Source organism: Syngnathus scovelli, chromosome 4, assembly GCF_024217435.2.
Source record: "Syngnathus scovelli strain Florida chromosome 4, RoL_Ssco_1.2, whole genome shotgun sequence".
Taxonomy (NCBI): Eukaryota; Metazoa; Chordata; class Actinopteri; order Syngnathiformes; family Syngnathidae; genus Syngnathus; species Syngnathus scovelli.
The window spans coordinates 19,146,154-19,166,884 of record NC_090850.1 but is presented as its reverse complement, the minus strand read 5'-3'; the positions used below and the strand labels follow the sequence as shown (position 1 = coordinate 19,166,884).

Genomic DNA, 20,731 nt, shown 5'->3' with positions numbered 1-20,731 from the left:
TGTGATGCTTTCAAAGAAACTAGGAAGAGGACAACTAAGTGAATCCAGCTGTTGTTATTGTTGTCTAGGAAGCCGAACGCAAGCTCTGAAAAAGATTTTTAGATCCCACGGAGGCTTGGATTATATTCTCGGGCCTGCTCGTCGTCTTTCATGAGTGACAGGGAAAGATTTCCCCCGCGGATGCACGGTTATCATTTCGGAAATGTCTCATCCATCCATCTGTCTATGTATGCACCCCAAATACATTTCCTCAATTAAGAATTAACAAGGCGCAACTATTAAAGCCTCACAAAAACAAACAAGACCTCCCTGCCGAATAGGACGCCAGCCCATTTTTTTTCACCCCCTACTAACTGCTGTCAGCGCCTTGCCGCCACATCGCGTTCCATTTCCGTCCTGGACGAAACATTCCACGTGACAACCAAATGGATTTACCTACAAAAAAAGAAATGGTGTAGCATTTTGAATATTTCACAATTACTAAAAGCAATCTCAGTTAGCAATTCATATTTCATGCCTATGTCCTCACCATCACAAAGTATCTCTGAGGCTAATTTGTCTATGATGTGAGTAAGGCATCAATAATTGAGTTCCTTGAAAGATTGCACAAGCAAAGCCCTTGATGACACCCCCCTCACACACACACACACACACACACACACACACGTACGAACAGACTGTTTGCTTGTCCTCGATGGGGACGACCCTCTTTTTAGACTAAATAAATCTCGGAAGTACAACCAAAATACAAAAATGGGCAGAGTTAAACCAGATTAGAAACCCTTTGGGGTTTTGAATCTGGTTTGACTCCGGAATCAAAACTCATCACCAACTATGTTTGCTTAGCTTGAGATTTCGAATTATTTTCACAAATATATTCTTTCACTATTTTTGTCCGAATTGTCTTATCCAAGTGTTCAATCAACTTGACATCCTGATAAAGTTTTAAAGTTTCTGGCAGCGAGTGCAGGCCAGCCCCCGTGTCCTACAAACACACACAAATCATTTACACGCTGTACTCATCAAAGGCAACTTTCCTTCATCCCCGCCGAGGCCCAACGTTGAGCTTCCAAATCAACCTCCCTAAGCGCCGAAGCCAAGGATACGATCCGTTTTTTAAATGCAGCTGTTGACCTATTATCGCGATACCATCAGAGACCCCCTCCATCTTTTCTGTAGAACGTTGTGCGTTTGCTGCATCGGTGTTTACAAGGCACGCTTGAGGGGAAAACAGAACGACGCCGTTAAACGAGGCAATCGGGCTAATGTCGCTGCGGGCCTGGCGCGCAAACAAAAACAAATTGTCAGTCAAATGGCGCCATTCTTTGATTCGGCGACACAACGCACAACAATGATTACCTCGGCAGTGTTAAACTCCTCCCGTGTCTTGCCGGAATCATAAATAAAATATGCCCGAGATAATGGATTTACTGTATACTCAATAATTCATCATCCAGTGATATAGTGTGTATCGCTGGGTTCTGTAACACAGCGCTTAGCCAAATTAAGTTAGCATGAAACAGATTTATTGACAGCTTGTTGCAAAGTTCATTTACTCAGCAGCCATTGCTTAATTACTCCTGCGAATGGAGAAACAAACAATGCCGGCAGACTGTAAGATTCTAAAATGCTCAGTGTCATGAGACACTAGAAAACATTGCATTCTTTTTGTCTCTGTTTTGTATCATGTTAAGTTAAAACATTTTTTTTTTTTTTTTTGAATAGGAGCTTGGCCAGGTCAACAATTTGACACAATTTCTCCATATTATTGTTTTGTTCAAACTGCACTGATAGCAAACTGAATGTTTTTGTTTTATATTTTTTTTGGGGTGAGGTGAGGGGGGTCATCTGTTCTTTATAATCCCGAATCGGGATGTGAATGATGTCTTTCCAAACTGCAGAATGAATGGACAGCCCTGATATGGAATCCATGGAGGTGTCCCATCCTATCCAATGAGTGAATGATGCCATATGCTCGTTCAGGGTCATCCAGTCCAGCACATCAACAAATCAGACCATTAATAATAAGAAAGGGTGGCTTCTTCCAGGAATGCCAGCAGGATGGCCACAAATGGGACATTCTGGAAGTAATGCCGGGTCAAGTCATTGGGCTCCAGCTGGCTTGGTATCGTCATGCCCCCTGCCTGTTTGACCCCCGTCCAGCTGAACAGACTTCAGGCCTGGATGTAAGACCCCCATCCCCTCTGCCCCAATCCCCCATCAGTAGCTGAAAATTATTGCAATGGGATAAAATGAATAAATTGCAAGGGAAAATGGAAAATTAACCCCAAAAATATCATTGCACTTTTGATTATGGAAATTGTTGATGAGCGGGATTTAAGAATGGAGCAATTTACAGGTTATAATTTGCCGACTAGTGGCTTTTACACAAAATTGCTAGAACTGTCACAATTCCGATATTACCTTTGCGAGCGTAAAATTGACAAGTCGACCTCATTCAGTGTCAGGAGGTAGCGTTTATACTGAACAGGCATGTGGCATAATGCCTACCTGGGATTGTGTATTAGGTGTTGATAAGTAGATATCAGCTCCACTTGAGTCTGCCCCCTGTGCAGCAAATAAATACAAATAAAATTCAACATCTAAACACATGTATGCTAAAAACACAGATTGTTGGTTCCTACCTGAAGAAAAACAATTTACATGCAAATCAAAACATTATCTTCTCCCTGCAGAATAGTATTCATATGCACAGATATGTTCAGTTGCAGTTAAGCCTAACTTCTCTCCCAGTTTTTATTGGAAGAGGCAGGAGGGCCTGTGTGTATTCATAGGCAGCCATTTTGAAATTCCGGTCTCTGCGAGGGATCAAGCCTTTTAAGGGATGGCGCACATGGAATAAGTGACAGTCTAGATGTTGTCTGGTCAGGAAATTTAACTATATGTAGCATGGCTAAAGCGGAAAGGGGGGGTTGCTTTGTGTGATAAACCACTAAGTCCTGTTTGGGGCCTGTTGTCCGTCAAAAGTGATTCATTAGAGAATCTGAGCTTGCTGTGGTGTGTTGGCAGTAATATGCCACAAGAGCGGAAACAAAGTGATGTCAAGCGGGAATGGACGTAATTGGAAATTTATGCCAAAAATCTCGACTTCAATGGGACGGAGACGCTCCGGGGCTTGGATTTGGAAGTGCAAGGCACACGTTGGCCACTAGAGGCCAGTAAAGTTGCATTAGAAATAACTTTACAGTAAATCTCTGAATACTGTATTATTATTCACGCAGTTGTTTTCTCCCACATGTTCTGAATTATGATAATTTAAACATATTTTATTGTTTCTGCCGTTACACATATGTTACAGTTTTTTTATTTATAATGTATGTGTATTGTAAAAAATTCATATGATTAGATTTAATTATTTATGAATAGTAAATCTAATTCCAAGATGCCCTCGATTTTATTGTCCCTCGGGTTGAACTCAGAACTGTCACATAATTGCATCTGCTTCATAAAAATTTACATCAAAAGCTTCAATACTAGTTACAATTTGTGAACACACAACCTATTGAATGAGTAACGGTGTTCAAACTTTAGACTGGATATTAATTTAGCATGGATATTAATAATCATATATAAACACTTTTTATTATTTTGGCCTCAGTGGACATTTCAAGATTATTTTTCAATTGGGCTTTTCCCACTTTCCGCCACCAGATGTCAGTGTTTGAGCAATTTACGTACTTGCTCGTTTTTGCCGCCAGGTGTCAGTGTTGCTCATAAAAACGTGTGGCACCGAAGTCAGGGTTTATAAAAGCATCAACTCAACTTTTCATACTGTACAATTACGTGATGTTAAAAGTTTCAAGAAGGAAGTATAAAGAAATCATATGTTGAGTCACATCATTATCAGGGCAGTGAATAAAAATATTTCTAAAAAATAAATTATTAGACAAAAGTACACGATAGTCAGAAAACATTTAATCTGTGATTATGGTCATATTTTTCACGAATGCTATCACTGGTATTAGTGGCACTTAACATCTGAGCTTGTTACTTGCTTAAGAATGGTGCAAAAGCATTTCATAATACAAATACATTTATTATGATTATCAAATGCATTAGCCAATTGTATAAACAAAACCAATGCAACAACTAATGCAAAGGTCCGTATGTGGCCCTTCCAGACATACTTTATCCACCCCTTAGATCATCATGCCTCCCACTTTCAGCTCTGCTTTCGTCACGGCTCCAAGGCTGCGCACAAAGAAGGAAGAAAAAAAAAGTGCCTGTGTAAGCAAAAAAATGAGAAAGCGCTTGAGGTGAAAGGAAAAAGAAAGAAAGAAAAAAACTGCAGAAGAGCAGAAGCTGCACACACAGGAGGACCTTCGAGAAACTTTGAGCAACTTTTCAGGACACTCAAAAGGCTTTCAAAATGGGTTTAGTGTCAGTTTTTGTGAGTGTGTTTTTGCTCCATTTCATCCACTTTAAATCAACATCTGCTGCCCCTTCTCCTATCATCAAATTTCCTGGAGATGACACTCCCATAACAGACAAAGAAGTTGCTCTGGTAAGTTTTTTTTTTACTTTTCTTTTGCAATCTCTTTTTGTGCAACTTTGTAATAATTTTCCCAAAAAACTTCCTCTCTATTATAGCGCTACCTGAACACATTCTATGGGTGCCCGGAAGACCGATGCAACCTGATGGTGCTTAAGGACACCTTGAAAAAAATGCAAAAGTTCTTCTCCTTGCAAGAGACTGGCGAGATTGACGCCAAGACTGTTGAGATCATGAAGAAGCCCCGCTGCGGTGTGCCAGATGTGGCCAACTATAACTTCTTCCACAGAAAACCACTGTGGCAGAAGAAAGACATCACATATAGGTCAGAGCATGAACTTTTCTTCATTTAACTCCTTTAATTGTTGAAATTAAAAAAGAAACTAATTGGATTATTTATAATATGTTGAGGGTTGTTAAAATTAAAAAATATTGTTATGCTAACATGTAAATAATGTAGAATTTATTGTGTGGTGGTATTTATTCATCCACCATGTTGGGGAGGATAAGATAGGCTTGGAAAAGAAAATTTTGTCTGTATTAACCCCCCTCCTAACCCACTTTAACAGCCCCTCCCTCAACATTCCCAAACAGCCCCCTCACCACCATCCACTGGGCCGTGAAACTGTTTTTTCTTTTTAAAACCGTCATTCTTATGCAGTACTGATGCAGGTGTTGTGTTTCGAGGTTTACAAAAATATTTGGTTTCTCCAGATGAGCGGTTTTATCTTCCAAATAAATAAATCAGCATTTTTTTTTACCACATGATTCATGCCCCCCCCCCCCCCCCCACACACACACACACTCCCCCCTCCAGCCAAATTCCTCTGCAATCTCTGTTGCTTTGAGATAGTGGTTGCTTCTTCTTGTCACCATTTTATTTTAAACTCCACAGAATCCTTGGCTACACTCCGGATCTAGACGAGGAAGTCATCAATGATGCTTTCTTCAGAGCCTTCAAAGTGTGGAGTGATGTTACACCGCTGTCATTCAGTCGCCTCATGGACGGAGAGGCTGACATTATGATCAATTTTGGCCGCAATGGTATGTCAATAAACGCAGTCCTGTGTTTTGCTGGATCATCGTCACAGTTACCACAAAAGCAGAATTTGAACATGACTTCAATCTTAATAGTCAAGTTTATTTCAGTCCCCCTTAATCACAGAAACTTCTCGAAGAGCTTCACATGCCTTCAGTTGATAAATATTCTCAAAATCCCCTGTTCATAACCCCAAAGGGAAAACTCATTTTTTTTACCTGTCGAACTTATTTTTGTCGTGGGCCGCATCATAGTCGTAGTTTCCTTCTTCAGGCCATTTTGACTGTCAACCCAAATAAATGTATGATTGTCATATTATATACAGTATAGGCTACACAACAAACTGACTAGTAAAATCTGTTAAAATGTTTAAAAAGATGACTGGTAGTAAAAATTGTGAGTAACATCTTAAAAGTCAAGACAATTTGCAATTTTTTGTATTGACACAGTCCATGCACAATTTGTCTTCATGGGCCAAATATAATTACACTGTGGGCCAGATTTGGCCCACAAGCCAGAGTTTGACACCCCTGCTGTAGATGCTTATGAAATCCATACTGTGTTGTCTACAGAGCATGGCGATGGTTACCCATTTGATGGCAAAGACGGCCTCTTGGCGCACGCCTTCGCACCCGGCCCAGGAATAGGCGGCGACTCCCACTTTGACGACGACGAGCAGTGGACGCTCGGAGATGGCCAAGGTAGAACTTTGCCAAAGTTCTGCATTTTGTTTTGCGACAGGTGACCCGAATGAGTTTCAGGCAGTTGAATCCTTTTGATTCTTTTTCAAAACAGTGGTAAAAGTGAAGTTCGGGAATGCGGACGGAGAGTTCTGCAAATTCCCCTTCCTGTTCCAGGGGACCGAGTACACCAGCTGCACATCTCAAGGCCGTGACGACGGATTCTTGTGGTGCTCTACCACTTACAACTTTGACGACGATGGCAAATATGGCTTCTGTCCTCACGAATGTAAGTCATGGCCCGAAAGACCTAATGAATGACATCTGTTCTTTTGTACTGAAAGAAAGGAGATGTGAGACTTTGCCAGGAAAGAACTTTTTTATGTGGTTTTGTAGGGGAATCATTTTCTTTCCAAAATGTTTGCCCCACTTTAGGAAATTGTCAAACATGTAATTGTGCCTGATTGTCGAAATATACCGTACCCGGTTTAACGCTTTGTTTGTCTCAACCTTGACATTGCAGTGCTCTTCACCCTGGGTGGAAATGCCGAAGGCGCTGCGTGTAAATTTCCCTTCACCTTCCAGGGCGACAAGTATGACAGCTGCACCACCACAGGAAGAGATGACGGCTATCGCTGGTGTGCCACAACCGAGAACTACGACCAGGACAAAACCTACGGCTTCTGCCCCGAAACCGGTCGGTGGTGCATTCTTCTTTTGGATTTTATCGGTTTTGTTTCCAGGACTGTGAAGCGTTGATCGCCCTGATGGGTGCTCTCCTCTCCAGGGAAGATTCATTTGAGGGTTTCCGGTGTTGTTCATGGTCTACCAAAACCATGTGAAAGTATTTTGATGTGCTCTATTTTATGATAGAGAAGAATGACCACTGGGATTCTGTGTGGTTAGTACTTGAAGTGAGAGGCTTCTAGTTTCCAAGCTTGTTTCAGCTATGTGAAAGTTCTCCACTAAAGTATTTGTTATGTTATGTTATGTTATGTTATGTTATGTTATGTTATGTTATGTTATGTTATGTTATGTTATGTTATGTATATCTGTTTTTAGCTGTGGTTAGTCTGCCTCATGGTTTTGTAGTTCCAGGTTTGAATCCCAACTCTAGACCTTCCTGTGTTTTGTTTACATGTTCTCCTGCTTCATATGTACACCATGTCATGTTCTCCATAGTGTCATAACGCACAAGTTTGTGGTTCTCATCAAATCGCAGCCATGTCAACCGTGGGAGGCAACAGTGAAGGGGCCCCCTGTGTCTTCCCCTTCACCTTCCTGGGAGACACCTATGACTCCTGCACCACGTCCGGGCGCAGTGATGGCAAGAAGTGGTGCGGTACGACCAAGAGTTACGATGATGACCGCAAGTGGGGTTTCTGTCCAGCCGAAGGTAGTAACCAACCAATGCATATCCTATCACTCAATATTATATATTACATATTTGATCACACAAATTGTTTTCAGGTTACAGTTTATTCCTGGTGGCTGCTCATGAATTTGGCCATGCCCTTGGTTTGGAGCACTCTGATGACACTAATGCACTGATGGCCCCCATTTACACCTACACAAAAGACTTCAGACTCTCTAGCGATGATATCAAGGGCATCCAGGAGCTATATGGTGGGAACCAAATGCCACAAAATCATAAATTGATTTTAAAATAGCCTAAGGAATGACAAAGGTCTGTTCTATTTCCAGGCATTCCTACTGACAAGCCTCTACCACCAACCCAGGAACCCGTTACCCCCATGGACATCTGTAAGGAGCCCATTACTTTTGATGCTGTTGCCCAAATTAGAGGAGAGACTTTCTTCTTTAAAGACAGGTAAACGAAATGAAATATGGAACATTATTTTGGACCAACTTGGATCCATGTAACCAGATTTGGTGATGGGAAAATGAAGCTTCAAGATGCTTCATGAACCAGTAGTGTTAAATTACAACAAGTGGTTCATGAAGCGCGGCTCGGTGGCGCACTGGGTAGCACGTCCGCCTCACAGCTAGGAGGGTGCGGGTTCGATTCCACCTCCGGCCCTCCCTGTGTGGAGTTTGCATGTTCTCCCCGGGCCCGCGTGGGTTTTCTCCGGGCACTCCGGTTTCCTCCCACATTCCAAAAACATGCTTGGTAGGCCGATTGAAGACTCCAAATTGTCCCTAGGTGTGAGTGTGAGTGCGATTGGTTGTCTGTCTCTGTGTGCCCTGCGATTGGCTGGCAACCAGTTCAGGGTGTCCCCCGCCTACTGCCCGATGACGGCTGGGATAGGCTCCAGCACGCCCGCGACCCCCGTGGGGACTAAGCGGTTCAGAAAATGGATGGATGGATGGATGGTTCATGAAGCATCTTGAAGCTTCATTTGCCATCACTAGTTGCTACAAACACTGCACCTTCTCATTCTGCTCCATCTAATAGCCTAACATTGTGAATATGTAGATTTGAGCGAGTTTTTATTGTTGTCTATTATGATTTTTTAAAATTGCTACTTTAAAATTTTATGAAGATCTAATGTTAACACTATTTGTTTACGGGAAATGGTAAGTCCAACCACTTGAAGCTGACGTTTTTTATGTTACGCGTTCAAACTAAAAACAGCTTACAATACAAATAGCTGTGTACATTGCTACGCACGAACCGCTGTGTAAGCAATTACTCATGCTGTTTATGCATCAGTCTTCTTGAAAATCGTGCTAGCGGTTGAGCATTTGGCTGACGAAGAATTCTTTTGGGGATGCCAAAGTAAATACAAGCTTTGATATTTAGTTACTTTGATACCTACTACTCTCTGGAGGAAATAAGACAGCCTGACCAAGGAATGAAGTTTTTCTCCTGGACAAGCTTGAGTTTGAATCAAACCAGAATCCAACTCGGAAAATTTGCTTTTATTTCACTACATTTACAGAGGATCAAATTCTTTGTAGGCCTCAAAATCGTTGGCTCATTGTTTGGAAATCAAGCTGTGCTGAAACCTGATTCCCCGTGACTCATAATGCTGAAACGTCCAAGCAGATTTTTAAGGTTTAACAGTCTGATAGCCTCACCATATTTATTTCTTGAGTGTACGTATCCTGTTTGTGCATTTTTCTCTCATACTAAGCAACCGTTAGACATATAAAGATCTTATCTATTGCAGTTTGAACATGTTTATTCTTCAAAGTGCAGTAAAATATTTTTTTGCTGGCCACTCAACCCCGTGTTTACACATTCTCTAGTTTTATGCTCATTCCTCGCTTTTATTGGTATCATTTATACTTTTTTTCATGCACAGTTCTAAGGTTATTTAAAATAATAGATGGATTGTATGTTGTGTTTTTCACTAAGTTCTGGAAAGTCAGAGTATTACTGTCACACTAAAAACTTTAGGAACTTGCAGACAGATTCATTAAGAACAAAGTTAGATCAGCATTGATGGCTGTATTTCTCATTTTGATTTGGCAATTCTTCCTCCCTGGCATTCTATTTTCCTTTTGAAAACTGGGTCAGTGGAAAAGCGTTTGGGAAGCGGCCGTTGTTGTTGTTGCGTAGCTGTATTGCGAATCCGGGCAAGAAGGGTCTTGTTCCACTGGCGCAGCCTCGGGTCTTAACGGGAACCAGATGCTCGTGAATCACGCCTTTGTGGGCTGATGCGACCACAAGTCGAACAAGCCGCCCACCCCCTTTTTCAACTCTGTACTCTTAGCCCACCCTCACCTCCCGCCCTCTTTTTACCTCTTGTCTTTGTGCCAGGTTCCTGTTCAGGTCAGTAAGCTTCAGAAACAAGCCCAAAGGACCCATGCTGGTGGCCACCTCCTGGCCTGACTTGCCCAGCAAGATAGACGCCGTCTATGAAAACCCAGTGGAGGAGAAAACAGTCTTCTTTTCAGGTTTGATGAATAAACATGCTGATTGTTGGAATTTTTCTTTTTTTCATTCCAAACAAATACTCCTTAACCACTTGGATGACTTTGCTTTTAAATCGTCAGCCATTTCCATTTTCTGGAATTGTTGGTGGGGATATCCCATGTGCCAATTATTAGTGGTTCTTCAAACATTCTTTGGGCTTGACTAAACTAAATAAAATAATAATGTCCTTGGACTAGGCTGAGCTTTACATAATATGTGTCTGCTGTAAAAACATGCCTGGTCTGGCTTTAGGTACCATTCAAGTAATATTGTGCATTTTATGTTAATTAGGGCATTTGACACAATTTCCTTGTTCAACAACATAGATTGTTATTATTTTGGGATGGTTAAATCTCCTCATTGGAGAAGCTACACTCATCTTGCGTTGTCATCCGGGCTTCATAGTTGGTTATTTTTAGCTATCATTGTGCTTTTGTCATCCAGGCAATCAATTGTGGGTGTACAAGGAGCACGAATTGGAGAGAGGCTACCCCAAGAGACTCGACAGTCTCGGCCTGCCAGCCGACCTGGAACAGATTGATGCCGCTTTCAGCTTTACGAAGAACAAGAAGACTTACCTCTTTGCTGGGGAGCAATTCTGGAGGTGAGGAACAATTTATTTGTCGTGACCTCGATTTTTTAATCGTTTTTACTAAATCAACGTGACTTGCAGATATGATGAAAAAACAAAGACGATGGACAGCGGTTTCCCCAAACTTATTGCTGAAGCTTGGAATGGCATCCCAGATGGCGTTGATGCTGCCTTCAGTCTCAGCGGAATTGGTAATTGATGATTTTGTCCCCCTGATGTTTACTTTACGTGTAGTTAAGTGTCATTAGATAATAGTGAAGTTACCTAAAAAAAATAATTGGGGGATATTCCTACTTCTACCAAATACATTGTGACCTTCAGGTGACATAAGGTGTCTGCAAATCCATTCTGGATGCAATGATGACCCAGTTATGACTACACGACCAATTCAGTACTTAAAGCAGTAGACAATGTATAAGTCAACTAAACTATATGTAATGTTAACAGGACAGGATAAAAGCAATACAGGCAGGGTAAGTTTCAGGAATGGACATCGGTGAAAACCACCATGGGCCTCCCTTCTGAATGGGAATGTTTTGCCAGCGACACGTGACCAAGGTTTTTTTCCATTGCGGCTTTACTAATCTTTATAAAAGTGAGTCTGTGCAGCAGGACAGACGAGCCCCTGTCTGCAACATTTGGAGAAGCCTTAACAAGTGTGGCCACTATGCATCAAGTAAAGTGGGCCAATGTCAAAACAGATCCATCCAAAGGCGCTGTTGCTCTAAATTGTATTTCATATTTAAAATTAATATAAGCAATATAAGCAAGTCTCTTTATGGAGTGTGTACATTTTTTCAGTATTTTGTGCTCTTTGCTCATCTTTTCTAGATTACAGCTACTTCTTCAAAGGCAACCACTATTTCAAACTGGAGGACAGCAGCTTGAAGATCGTCAAGTTGGGCGAAGTCACAAAGGACTGGCTCGGCTGTTGAGCACATCACCTGTGATGAGGACAATGCCAAACACTTTATCATACTCGACCCGAGGTCGCTGCGGTGCACGCTACGTTTTAATCCTGCCTCGCAAGCCTCCATTGGACTTTCTATACAGCGAAACACAGTTAGGTTTTAATGTGTTACGTTTCATTTGTCAAGCCCATGCACATTTACTACGTCTTGTACTCTTTCTTTTGTATAGTTCTTTGGTTTTAATCCAGTTTTTTAACAGCGACATCAGGTATGTCCACACTAAAATGAAAACTTTTTTTTTTTTTTTTTTTTTACCGTGATGAGCTTGTTGTAAACGGTATGAGGATTCCACTTTTGGCTGAGATAAAGTGTTTAAAGTAGTTTTTATAAGAAATGTATTTGACTATAGTTGATTTGCTCGTGGTTGTGCACTACATTTGAAAAAAAATGACTTTTGCACAATCTCTGTGACCGAATATGGTGCTTTAGAAACTTTCTTAAGGAAATGCACGCAATGGAGTGTCAAACTGAAGGATATGTTGTGATCTTTTAATTTGACACTCATTTGTAGATACATGCATTTTTATATTCTGTGTAATGTCTGAAGTAGGGGAGTTTCCAGGAATATGTTTAGACAGCCATTAATTTCCTCTTGTTTAGCACTTTGTAGAAGCTTTGAGGTTTTAGTTTGGTACGGAGGGACTGAAGGCACAGGTTGGCCCTTTAGGTCTTGTTTGATGCATGATAAAATCATGACAAAAGTACCGCTGTAGTATTGCAAAAAAATTTATTTGTTTTACACTCAACTTGTTGATACAGTGGTAGTTTTTTTTTTTTTGTCTTGGTTGCCATGCTTGTGCACTTTTTTACTGTCATTAATAAAGATGGTCATTATAAAGTAATGATGTGAGACGGATGTGATTTATATATATAGAGTAAACCAAACCGAAGATGGCAGAAACTGAAAATCTGTCCCAAAACCTTTGACCATAACCATCCATGCTGTTTAATACTTTTTTTTTAAATACAGAAAACTGCCCCACCTTGTGGAAATTTTAGTACAGTACAATAAACGTGATATTTTTTTATTTACACTAATCGTTTCTTTAACTCATATTCGCACAAAAAAAAAAAATGTTTAACCTTTGCGAGTTTACATTTGTGAATATGAGACTTTGTTAGAATTATAATGAGATGAGCAATGGTATTGTTTTTCACGTGAAATGTCACACTTTAAAAAGCCAAAACGTACATTCTGCAAAGTATACTCGAAGTTACATGAGACATTATTCACAATAAATCTGCAAATGTACTCCCACGGTTTACGGGTATGAGTGCATTTCCAAAGCAGAGGGAACCCTAACGCTAACCCTAACCCTAACCCTAACCCTAACCCTAACCCTAACCCTAACCCTAACCCTAAATGTAGCATAGGCCAGGGTAACATTGATGAATAATTTTTCATGAAACGTCTTTCACCCTATTTGATTATTTATTTTTACGTTTTTTTATAACGGAAAATGTTACAACTAGTTATTAAAAATTATTGAAGAATTATTTTTTTTATTCTTTGTTTAACAATCTGTCAAATCGGTAAAGAAGGGGAGGCGGAGCTTGAGTTGGGTCACTTCCGGGATGGCTTCGGCTGTCTGTATTGCTAGCATGAACGCTGAGGTTTTCCGTGTGCAATAGGAAAAAGGAGAAGCAAAAGAGAAAGCGGTAGATGAGGCCCTCCGACGCGGAAGTGAAATGATAACATGAAGCTGCTCCTGTAACTGCACCGTGCATCTTTTTCCTGCCTCGCGATGCCGTCTGAACGCGTCTTCGCCCTGCCGAGGCAGCAATCACTGCTCCTGCCTGCTGTCATCAACCCTTTTGTGCAGGACACCAAACTGTCCAAGGCCACCATAATCAAAGTGAGTGACAATGGTGCATTAATATCAATGCAAAGTAGAATTAAAAGCGTGGCCACATGCGTAGGATTGATTGCATGTCCCCTCCGGCCTCTGTAATCTGCTTTGCAGTGTGCACAGCCAGAACAATAAGAGCCTTTATGTGCTGCTTATTGATCTGGATTTGACGCATGGAATGTAAAGATGGAATGTGTCTTTCCTGACACAACTATTACTGTGTTTGTGCAGTGTGTCCTCCAGGGAATCATCCTGGTTCCTCTCCGAGCCATCTTCATCTCATTGGTCCTCATGGTGACCTGGCCAGTGGCTGTCATCATCACCTTCAAGCATCCTCTGAAGGGAGCAGTAGCACCAATGACAGGATGGAGAAGGTAACCTGGTTAATGGTTGAGGGAAAGAAAGCAGATACTTGCATATTTGTTGACCAAGTTTGCAACTTAATGTACTCATTCGGGCCAAAAAGGAAAAGTACCATGTGGATGTTATCATTAGTGGTATGAAAATGAAGCTTCAAATTTGCTTCATGAACCAGTTGTATTTTTGTGACTCCTCTACATGTACTTCGAAAAAAACTAATTAGCAACCATGTTAAGAATTATGATGTATAAAAGGGGTAGGAAAAAACAAGCAATAGCTTCTTCCTTCTTTTTTGAACATGTTGATTTATGTGCCTTATTGGCATAACATGAAATTATGTGAAAATGTGAAAAAATGATTTTGTGTTAGGTCGATCTTATGTTCAAAAATAAACTTCAAACTACATGACACAGCTGGTTTAAATTGAGCGATTTAAGAAATGGCAGGTCAGTGTACTTTCAGCCCAATGTGCCATGTAGAAGAGTCCCAAAATACAACAACTGGTTCATGAAGCAAATTTGAAGCTTTATATTCCCAACAGTAGCTATCAGCACAAAGCTAGCATCTGTGACCATGACATGGATAACCTAAAACCCAATGAAGGCACCACCAATACTGAACGATGTATGGTCTCTATATTATTACTTTTCACATTATTCAGAGTAGGTCTGGAACGTATCCTCGATGATACACAGGGTCTTACTGTACGTTTATAGACGGAAATTAGGATTACGGCATTCGGCAAACATCATTCAGTATGATAGCAACCCATTTAAACCGCTGTCCTGCACAATAACAATATCAACGCAAATGCATTTTCTATACCGCTCATCCTGTTCAGGGTTATGAGAACTTGAGGCGTATCACAGCTGACTCAGAAAAAGCAGACACACCCCTCGGGCTGATCGTATTTACCGGTATTGTAGAGTCACAGAGAGCCTTTCGCTCTTATTTTCACACCTTCACTGATTAGGAACTGGATGCATGAAACATTACACCATCAGTGACAACACAAGTGATCAAAAGAGTGATGAACTCTTCCTGTCTCGCATTACATTACATTCCAGTTGTTGAAATAATCCTTTTGTAATATTTTTAAAAAGTCATTTTGTAGTCTCAAATGGTCATTTAAAACTTTGGTAGCGAAAAAAAAATCTGTGCTGTTAATCATTAGAGGATGTACTCAATTTTATGAGCTTGTTCTCGGATTTGCCTTCCAAACCAAAAATGCCCGCCAGGCAAAGCAGCGTATCATCAAAACAAATAGATATTGACATTGTTTGTATTAAGTGGTTTTCTTTTTTGGGGGGGGGGGGGGGGGGGGGGGGGGGGGAGGAGATCATATCTGCACCAGCAGTGTTACTTTAGCTGACTTCCTAGAACACGGGACCATAAACCGTTTGGGTTCTTGCACTGTTTATTTTTAATTCCTCCATTATCTGATTGCCTTAGTCAAACAGAATGTGAACGGTCGAAGCAGTTCACTTAAGCAATGAGGAAGTGAAGGGCGGATGTCAAAAGTGGTTGCAGGCTTAAATTGTACAATGTTTTGCAATCCTCATTGCAAAGACATTGGAAATGATTTAAAAAAAAAAAAAGACCCTTGTGGACTTCACTCTTTGGATGCTAAAGAAAAATTCGTGCCATCCGCAGGCTGATGTGTCAGAGCGTCATGGCCGCCCTGGGGAGAGCCTACTATTTTTGCATGGGCTTCCGGGTGGTCGTGAAGGGCAAACAGGTGGGCAGCGCCGAGGCCCCCATTCTGGCCGTGGCCCCCCACTCCACTTTCTTCGATGGCATAGTGTGCATCGTGGCAGGCCTGCCTTCCACTGTGTCCCGTGTGGAGAACCTGGCCACGCCCATATTTGGCAGTGAGACACTTTTTTTTGTTTGTTTTTATATTATATTATATTATATTATATTATATTATATTATATTATATTATATTATATTATATTTGGGATATAAGATGTTGGTGGAGCAGCCATGACACCTCTTTTGTTTTCTTTTATCTTTTCTCGCAGGGTTCGTACGCTGCCTCCAGCCAGTACTGGTGTCCAGAAAAGACCCAGACTCAAGGAAGAACACCATCCAAGAGATTGTTGGCAGAGCCAAGTCAGGAGGTCTCTGGCCGCAGGTATAAAAAAAAAAAAAAAATACACCAATTTAAGAGTTTGACATAGAAGCTGGTTGAATATGTTTTTTGATTTACTGATTTGTTCCCCAGGTTTTGATATTTCCTGAGGGGACGTGTACAAATCGTTCGTGTCTCATCACATTTAAACTAGGTAAAGTATTCAAATCATCCCTCCTTTTTCCTGTTTGTACTAAGTTTACTGGTGAGCTGTAACCTCTGATGCATCTTGGCTTAGACCCCAAGATGTATATAAATAAAGTAATGCGAATATCCAAACTTACTGACACCTCCTGAAAAGCTATTTAATATAGATGGCAGCAAAGCACTACTTATACCTAATCAGATCACTTCAACATAGTTCCATGGCACCAAGATGCCTCAAAATTGTGAAATTGTGAATTATGAGTATGCAGGGAACATTTTTTTGTCAATTTAAAATCTATGAAAAAAATTCTCCAGAAATCTTGACTTTTTTTCTTTTCTTGCATTCTTTCCTATAGGTGCCTTTATTCCAGGTGTACCCGTGCAGCCGATCATCCTGAGATATCCGAATAAAATAGTAAGTTGCAATTGCAATTTAGGACGACATATGGTGTGCATCCCTAACCGTGTGTCAACTGAACATACGTGTGCTTTTCCAGGACACCGTAACATGGACTTGGCAGGGTTTCAGTTCGTAAGTGTTCTCATTACACCAAATCATCTTTCCTTATCAAATAACAACCATGCACATAAAATAATTTCTTGATTTGATACATTTCATGACACCTACTGATTAAATCATGTGCAGGAGGACATTGCTACTTCTAACGCTGTGTCAGCTGTACACCACGGTGGAGATCGAGGTAAATTAGCCTTCAACGTAAAGACGATAGACAAAAAGTATGTTGAACAAACAGAAAAAACTGTTGCATGGTGGCTTTTCATGCACAATTATATTTCTGTAATAAATATGTGGATGACTATTGTCAAAATGGCTGCGGAATGTTTAGATCATGTGACCTTTATCATCTTGTGTTTTTTTTTAGTTTCTGCCTCCTCACATCCCCACGGAAGAGGAGAAAAAAAGCCCTGCTTTGCTCGCCAGCAAAGTCAGAGACATCATGGCCAAGTGGGTAAAGAAACACATGCAATGAGTCCAACTGGGATTTTTTGTACGTATCGTGCTAAACGACGCCTGCAGGGCTTTGGGCGTTCCCGTGACGGACCACACCTACGAGGACTGTCGTTTGATGATCTCAGCCGGCGAGTTGACGCTACCAATGGAGGCCGGCCTGGTTGAATTCACCAAAATCAGTCGAAAACTCAAGTAGGACGATTAGGAGCTTGGCTTTGAACTGACACATCATGAACCTGCTGCCTTTTTTTTTTGTAGTATCAAATGGGACAACGTGAGGAAAGAATTGGACAGTTTTGCTGCCATGGCCACTTCCTGTAAAGGCGGACGCATCACTATCAAGGAGTTTGCCAGCTTTCTAAAGCTCCCTATCAACCCTGCCCTGGAGGAACTCTTTGCGCTCTTTGACCGGGTATAACAATTTATATCTTTGTAATAAATTTTGAATTATTCACAAGACATATGGCACAATTTTCACCTTTTGTCATAATACTCAAATAGGCAGGTCAAATTTTTGGTGTTTAATTTCACACTAGCTAGGTGGACAAGTCAATCTATTGGTATGCAGCAGTGGCAGAGCTAGAAGGGGGGGCCACAGGGGCACTGCCTCCCTGAAATATGCTTTGGCCAGACCAGATAATATAAATGATCTTAAAATGATTTACTGTCTCTACTTTCATGTGTATGGTTCTTTCACAGAATGGCGATGGCACCGTAGATTTCAGAGAATATGTCATCGGCGTGACCATCTTGTGTCGACCTGCTAACACTGATGAAGTGCTGCGTATGGCTTTCCGGGTATGTTCATTTTGCGATCTAAAATGACGACTGAACGTTATTCCACTGATGTTAGAGGAGCGTAGATGAACTGAGACGACTGAAAGCCGAGCGTGTGGCTCTGCTGTGAAATGGAAGCAGACAGCCGCATTCAAAGACATTTGGATCATGTCACGGTAATAATCTGTGTCTGCTGCCGAGCGCCTTGGGAGTCTTGGGAGTCAGTCTCGGAGTCAATTTTCCCCTGACCAGGACAACAAATGTGGTTTCGGAAAAGGACTGCAAAAAAACAATAGAATGCTATTACAAAGTTTCACTTTCAAGATGAACTTGCACAGGAGAAACTTTGTGGTATGTTTACCTGCACAGGCGTATCATTCAAATATTTCGTCTTGTTTTAGCTGTTTGACACTGACGAGGATGAGAGAATCACCCGGGAGGAGTTCACAGCGCTGCTGCGCTCCGCTTTGGGCGTGTCTGATCTCAACATGGTCAAACTTTTCAAGGAAATTGACGCCGACTCCTCGGGGTTTATCACATTCAGTGAGTACGCAACGTTTATCACTTCTGGAATTTACACTGGTGCATTGGGATATTAGTTTAATTCATTGCAATAGGTGGATATTTTTATATTGTGATATATTATCTGTCTATATGTGTTGCTGCACCGTTTATGTGCGATTTTCTGTCACTTAAAGCATAACGCCGCTACATAGATGCTATTTCTTAGCCCATCTTTGGCGTTTCTTATTTCTAGCGAGACAAAGTTGGGTGGTTGTTTTAAAAACTAAATGTGTTTAGTAAAATTTTGCAATATAGTGAATCATTGCAGTTTTACGCTGGATAGAAAGTGAGCGCTGCCGCAAAATAACCCAATTGAATTACACCCCACAAAAAGTTTTTGTCTACAAGATGGTGTGAAAGATCTACTTGTGTTTTGAAGAATAAATCAACTCACTCCAATGTAGATTCCTGACACCAAGATGTCACCAGATGACATTCAAACAATACTAAATGCAGAACCCATGACCATGTGGGGTTGATTTATGTATTTAAAAAAAACATTAATTGTCTTTAGGTGCAAATGTGTGTGAAAATGTGTCCTCCAGATGGCAGCAATGTCCACCAAAAATCAAATTTTCCAGTCTTGACTCAAACTCTGAAAATAGTTCTTCCATTTGGCATTTCGTGACAGGTCCGCAAATAAATTAGAAAATATTTTTTGGGGATCCCTCAGGTGAATTTCAAAGCTTTGCCACAATCCACCCGGAGTACGCCAAGCTCTTCACCACCTATCTGGAGCTTCAGAGGTATCAGGCAATCCAGGAGGCCACGCCTGGCGAGCTGGAGCTGAGCGGTGCGGGCGAGAATCAGGAAGACAGCATCTCGGACAAGAAGGACGACTAACCCAATTTGTGGTCCGCTCCTTTTCGTCGCAAGAACCACGTCGCAGGTCATGTCGCTTGCTTTTTTTTTAATGGACATTTTTAAAACGCTTTTCATTCCAGTCTTAGTAGTGCCTTAGAGGGCAGACACTAATTTCATGCGTTTTGGAGCACCAGTCAAAAATGTGTTTCGTCACAACACTCCCCCTTTTCTTGTACTTGCTTTGTTTTGTCCTTGAATGTCTTTGGGCACAAAAAATGGCGGAAACAAGAAGTTTAGTCATCAGTAGACAGACAAAAAAATGTCTCAAGAACAAAATCCTGAAAAGACACAGGAAGTGAGCCATGCTGGTTTGAAGCCAGTATTTTAGCCATCTTGGCCATTTTTCTTCCCACAGCTTGCTACCAAACTAAGCAAAACTGAGGTTTGTTTTAAAAAATCCAGCCTTTAAGCCTCCTTTACTTAGCAACATGAAATTCGGTAGTGCGACTTTTATTCAAATAAGGAAACAAAATAAATATAGGCAACATTTTGATTTGAATAATTTTAGCAAATAATTAGATAAACAAATTCAAAATAATTATTACAAATAAAATCAATCCATTTGTTGTGTTCACCCTCAAAAGACAACAAATTAAAAAAAAATCAGTGTTTGGTGTTTTTAACTGTTAATTATTGTGCTTTGGCTTGCTCTGTGCATTATTCCTTGTGTGCTTTCCACCTTATGTGACTTTCTTTTGAGTTTACCGCTCCCACACCTTCCTTTGTTTTACATCGAGGCAAAGGGTTTCAGCGTAATTAGTCTACACGAAGCTTTATTAGATTTCCAAACTAGCAGATGTTGTATGTGTGTACTCAGGGACAGGGACCTTTGTAAGACAGCTGTATAATTAGCCAGAGCTTTTGCTTTGCATGTTCTGTTTATTTGCATCCCCGCTCGACTTGCTGAGACAGCACTAAGTCAACTCCAGCGCAAATAAAATAGGGCAATTTGTGAGCAAAAAGCCAAGGAGTGTATTCCGGAGGGCGTTCACACGAACAAACAGTTATGTTTTCTGTTGTTTTGTCGACTTTGCAAATTTTGAAAGTAAAACAAGAATATGTTTAATTAATATTGTTTTGCACACACAAAAAAAACTTTTATAATGAGGCACGCATTGACTTAATGGGCTCTGTCATTCAATGAGTCACCACATGGTGGCAGCAGTCATCTGGCTTGGTTTTCTTTATATTTGTATACCCCTCTTCAAGCATGATATTACTGTACTCCAAAAGACATGATCTTCATTTCAATGTTACAACAAATGTTTATATTGTGAACACAAGAAAATGTGCAATTGTGACATTTCATTGTGATTGTACTAAAAATAAAAACATTGAACGAGTCACGAGTGACTCCTCCTTTTATCCATCAATATATAAAGAT

General features: G+C 40.8%; 2 protein-coding genes across 2 annotated transcripts; both read left to right on the top strand.

Annotated features, from left to right (window-relative positions):
• Positions 1-4,226: 4,226 nt before the first annotated feature.
• mmp2 (matrix metallopeptidase 2) lies at positions 4,227-12,520 on the top strand. The gene is made up of 13 exons (XM_049718205.2): positions 4,227-4,525; positions 4,612-4,838; positions 5,409-5,557; positions 6,125-6,253; positions 6,348-6,521; positions 6,756-6,929; positions 7,455-7,628; positions 7,703-7,858; positions 7,937-8,063; positions 9,960-10,096; positions 10,560-10,719; positions 10,789-10,898; positions 11,539-12,520. The coding sequence occupies exons 1-13, from the start codon at positions 4,391-4,393 to the stop codon at positions 11,640-11,642; spliced, it is 1,956 nt and encodes a 651-aa protein (XP_049574162.1). The 5' UTR covers positions 4,227-4,390; the 3' UTR covers positions 11,643-12,520.
• A 708-nt stretch (positions 12,521-13,228) lies between these two features.
• On the top strand, positions 13,229-20,691 carry lpcat2 (lysophosphatidylcholine acyltransferase 2). Its single transcript, XM_049718363.2, has 14 exons — positions 13,229-13,534; positions 13,760-13,902; positions 15,542-15,759; positions 15,913-16,025; positions 16,116-16,176; positions 16,526-16,584; positions 16,667-16,701; positions 16,816-16,870; positions 17,054-17,136; positions 17,209-17,334; positions 17,401-17,554; positions 17,842-17,940; positions 18,321-18,462; positions 19,157-20,691. The coding sequence occupies exons 1-14, from the start codon at positions 13,424-13,426 to the stop codon at positions 19,324-19,326; spliced, it is 1,569 nt and encodes a 522-aa protein (XP_049574320.1). The 5' UTR covers positions 13,229-13,423; the 3' UTR covers positions 19,327-20,691.
• Positions 20,692-20,731: the final 40 nt, after the last annotated feature.

Coding starts and splice junctions, on each gene's coding strand:
- mmp2 (XM_049718205.2), top strand. CDS start 4,391: ATGGGTTTAGTGTCAGTTTTTGTGAGTGTGTTTTTGCTCCATTTCATC. Junction 6,522..6,755: donor TGGCTTCTGTCCTCACGAAT/GTAAGTCATGGC, acceptor TTGACATTGCAG/TGCTCTTCACCCTGGGTGGA. Junction 7,629..7,702: donor GGGTTTCTGTCCAGCCGAAG/GTAGTAACCAAC, acceptor AATTGTTTTCAG/GTTACAGTTTATTCCTGGTG.
- lpcat2 (XM_049718363.2), top strand. CDS start 13,424: ATGCCGTCTGAACGCGTCTTCGCCCTGCCGAGGCAGCAATCACTGCTC. Junction 17,335..17,400: donor AAAATCAGTCGAAAACTCAA/GTAGGACGATTA, acceptor TTTTTTTTGTAG/TATCAAATGGGACAACGTGA. Junction 18,463..19,156: donor CTCGGGGTTTATCACATTCA/GTGAGTACGCAA, acceptor GGGATCCCTCAG/GTGAATTTCAAAGCTTTGCC.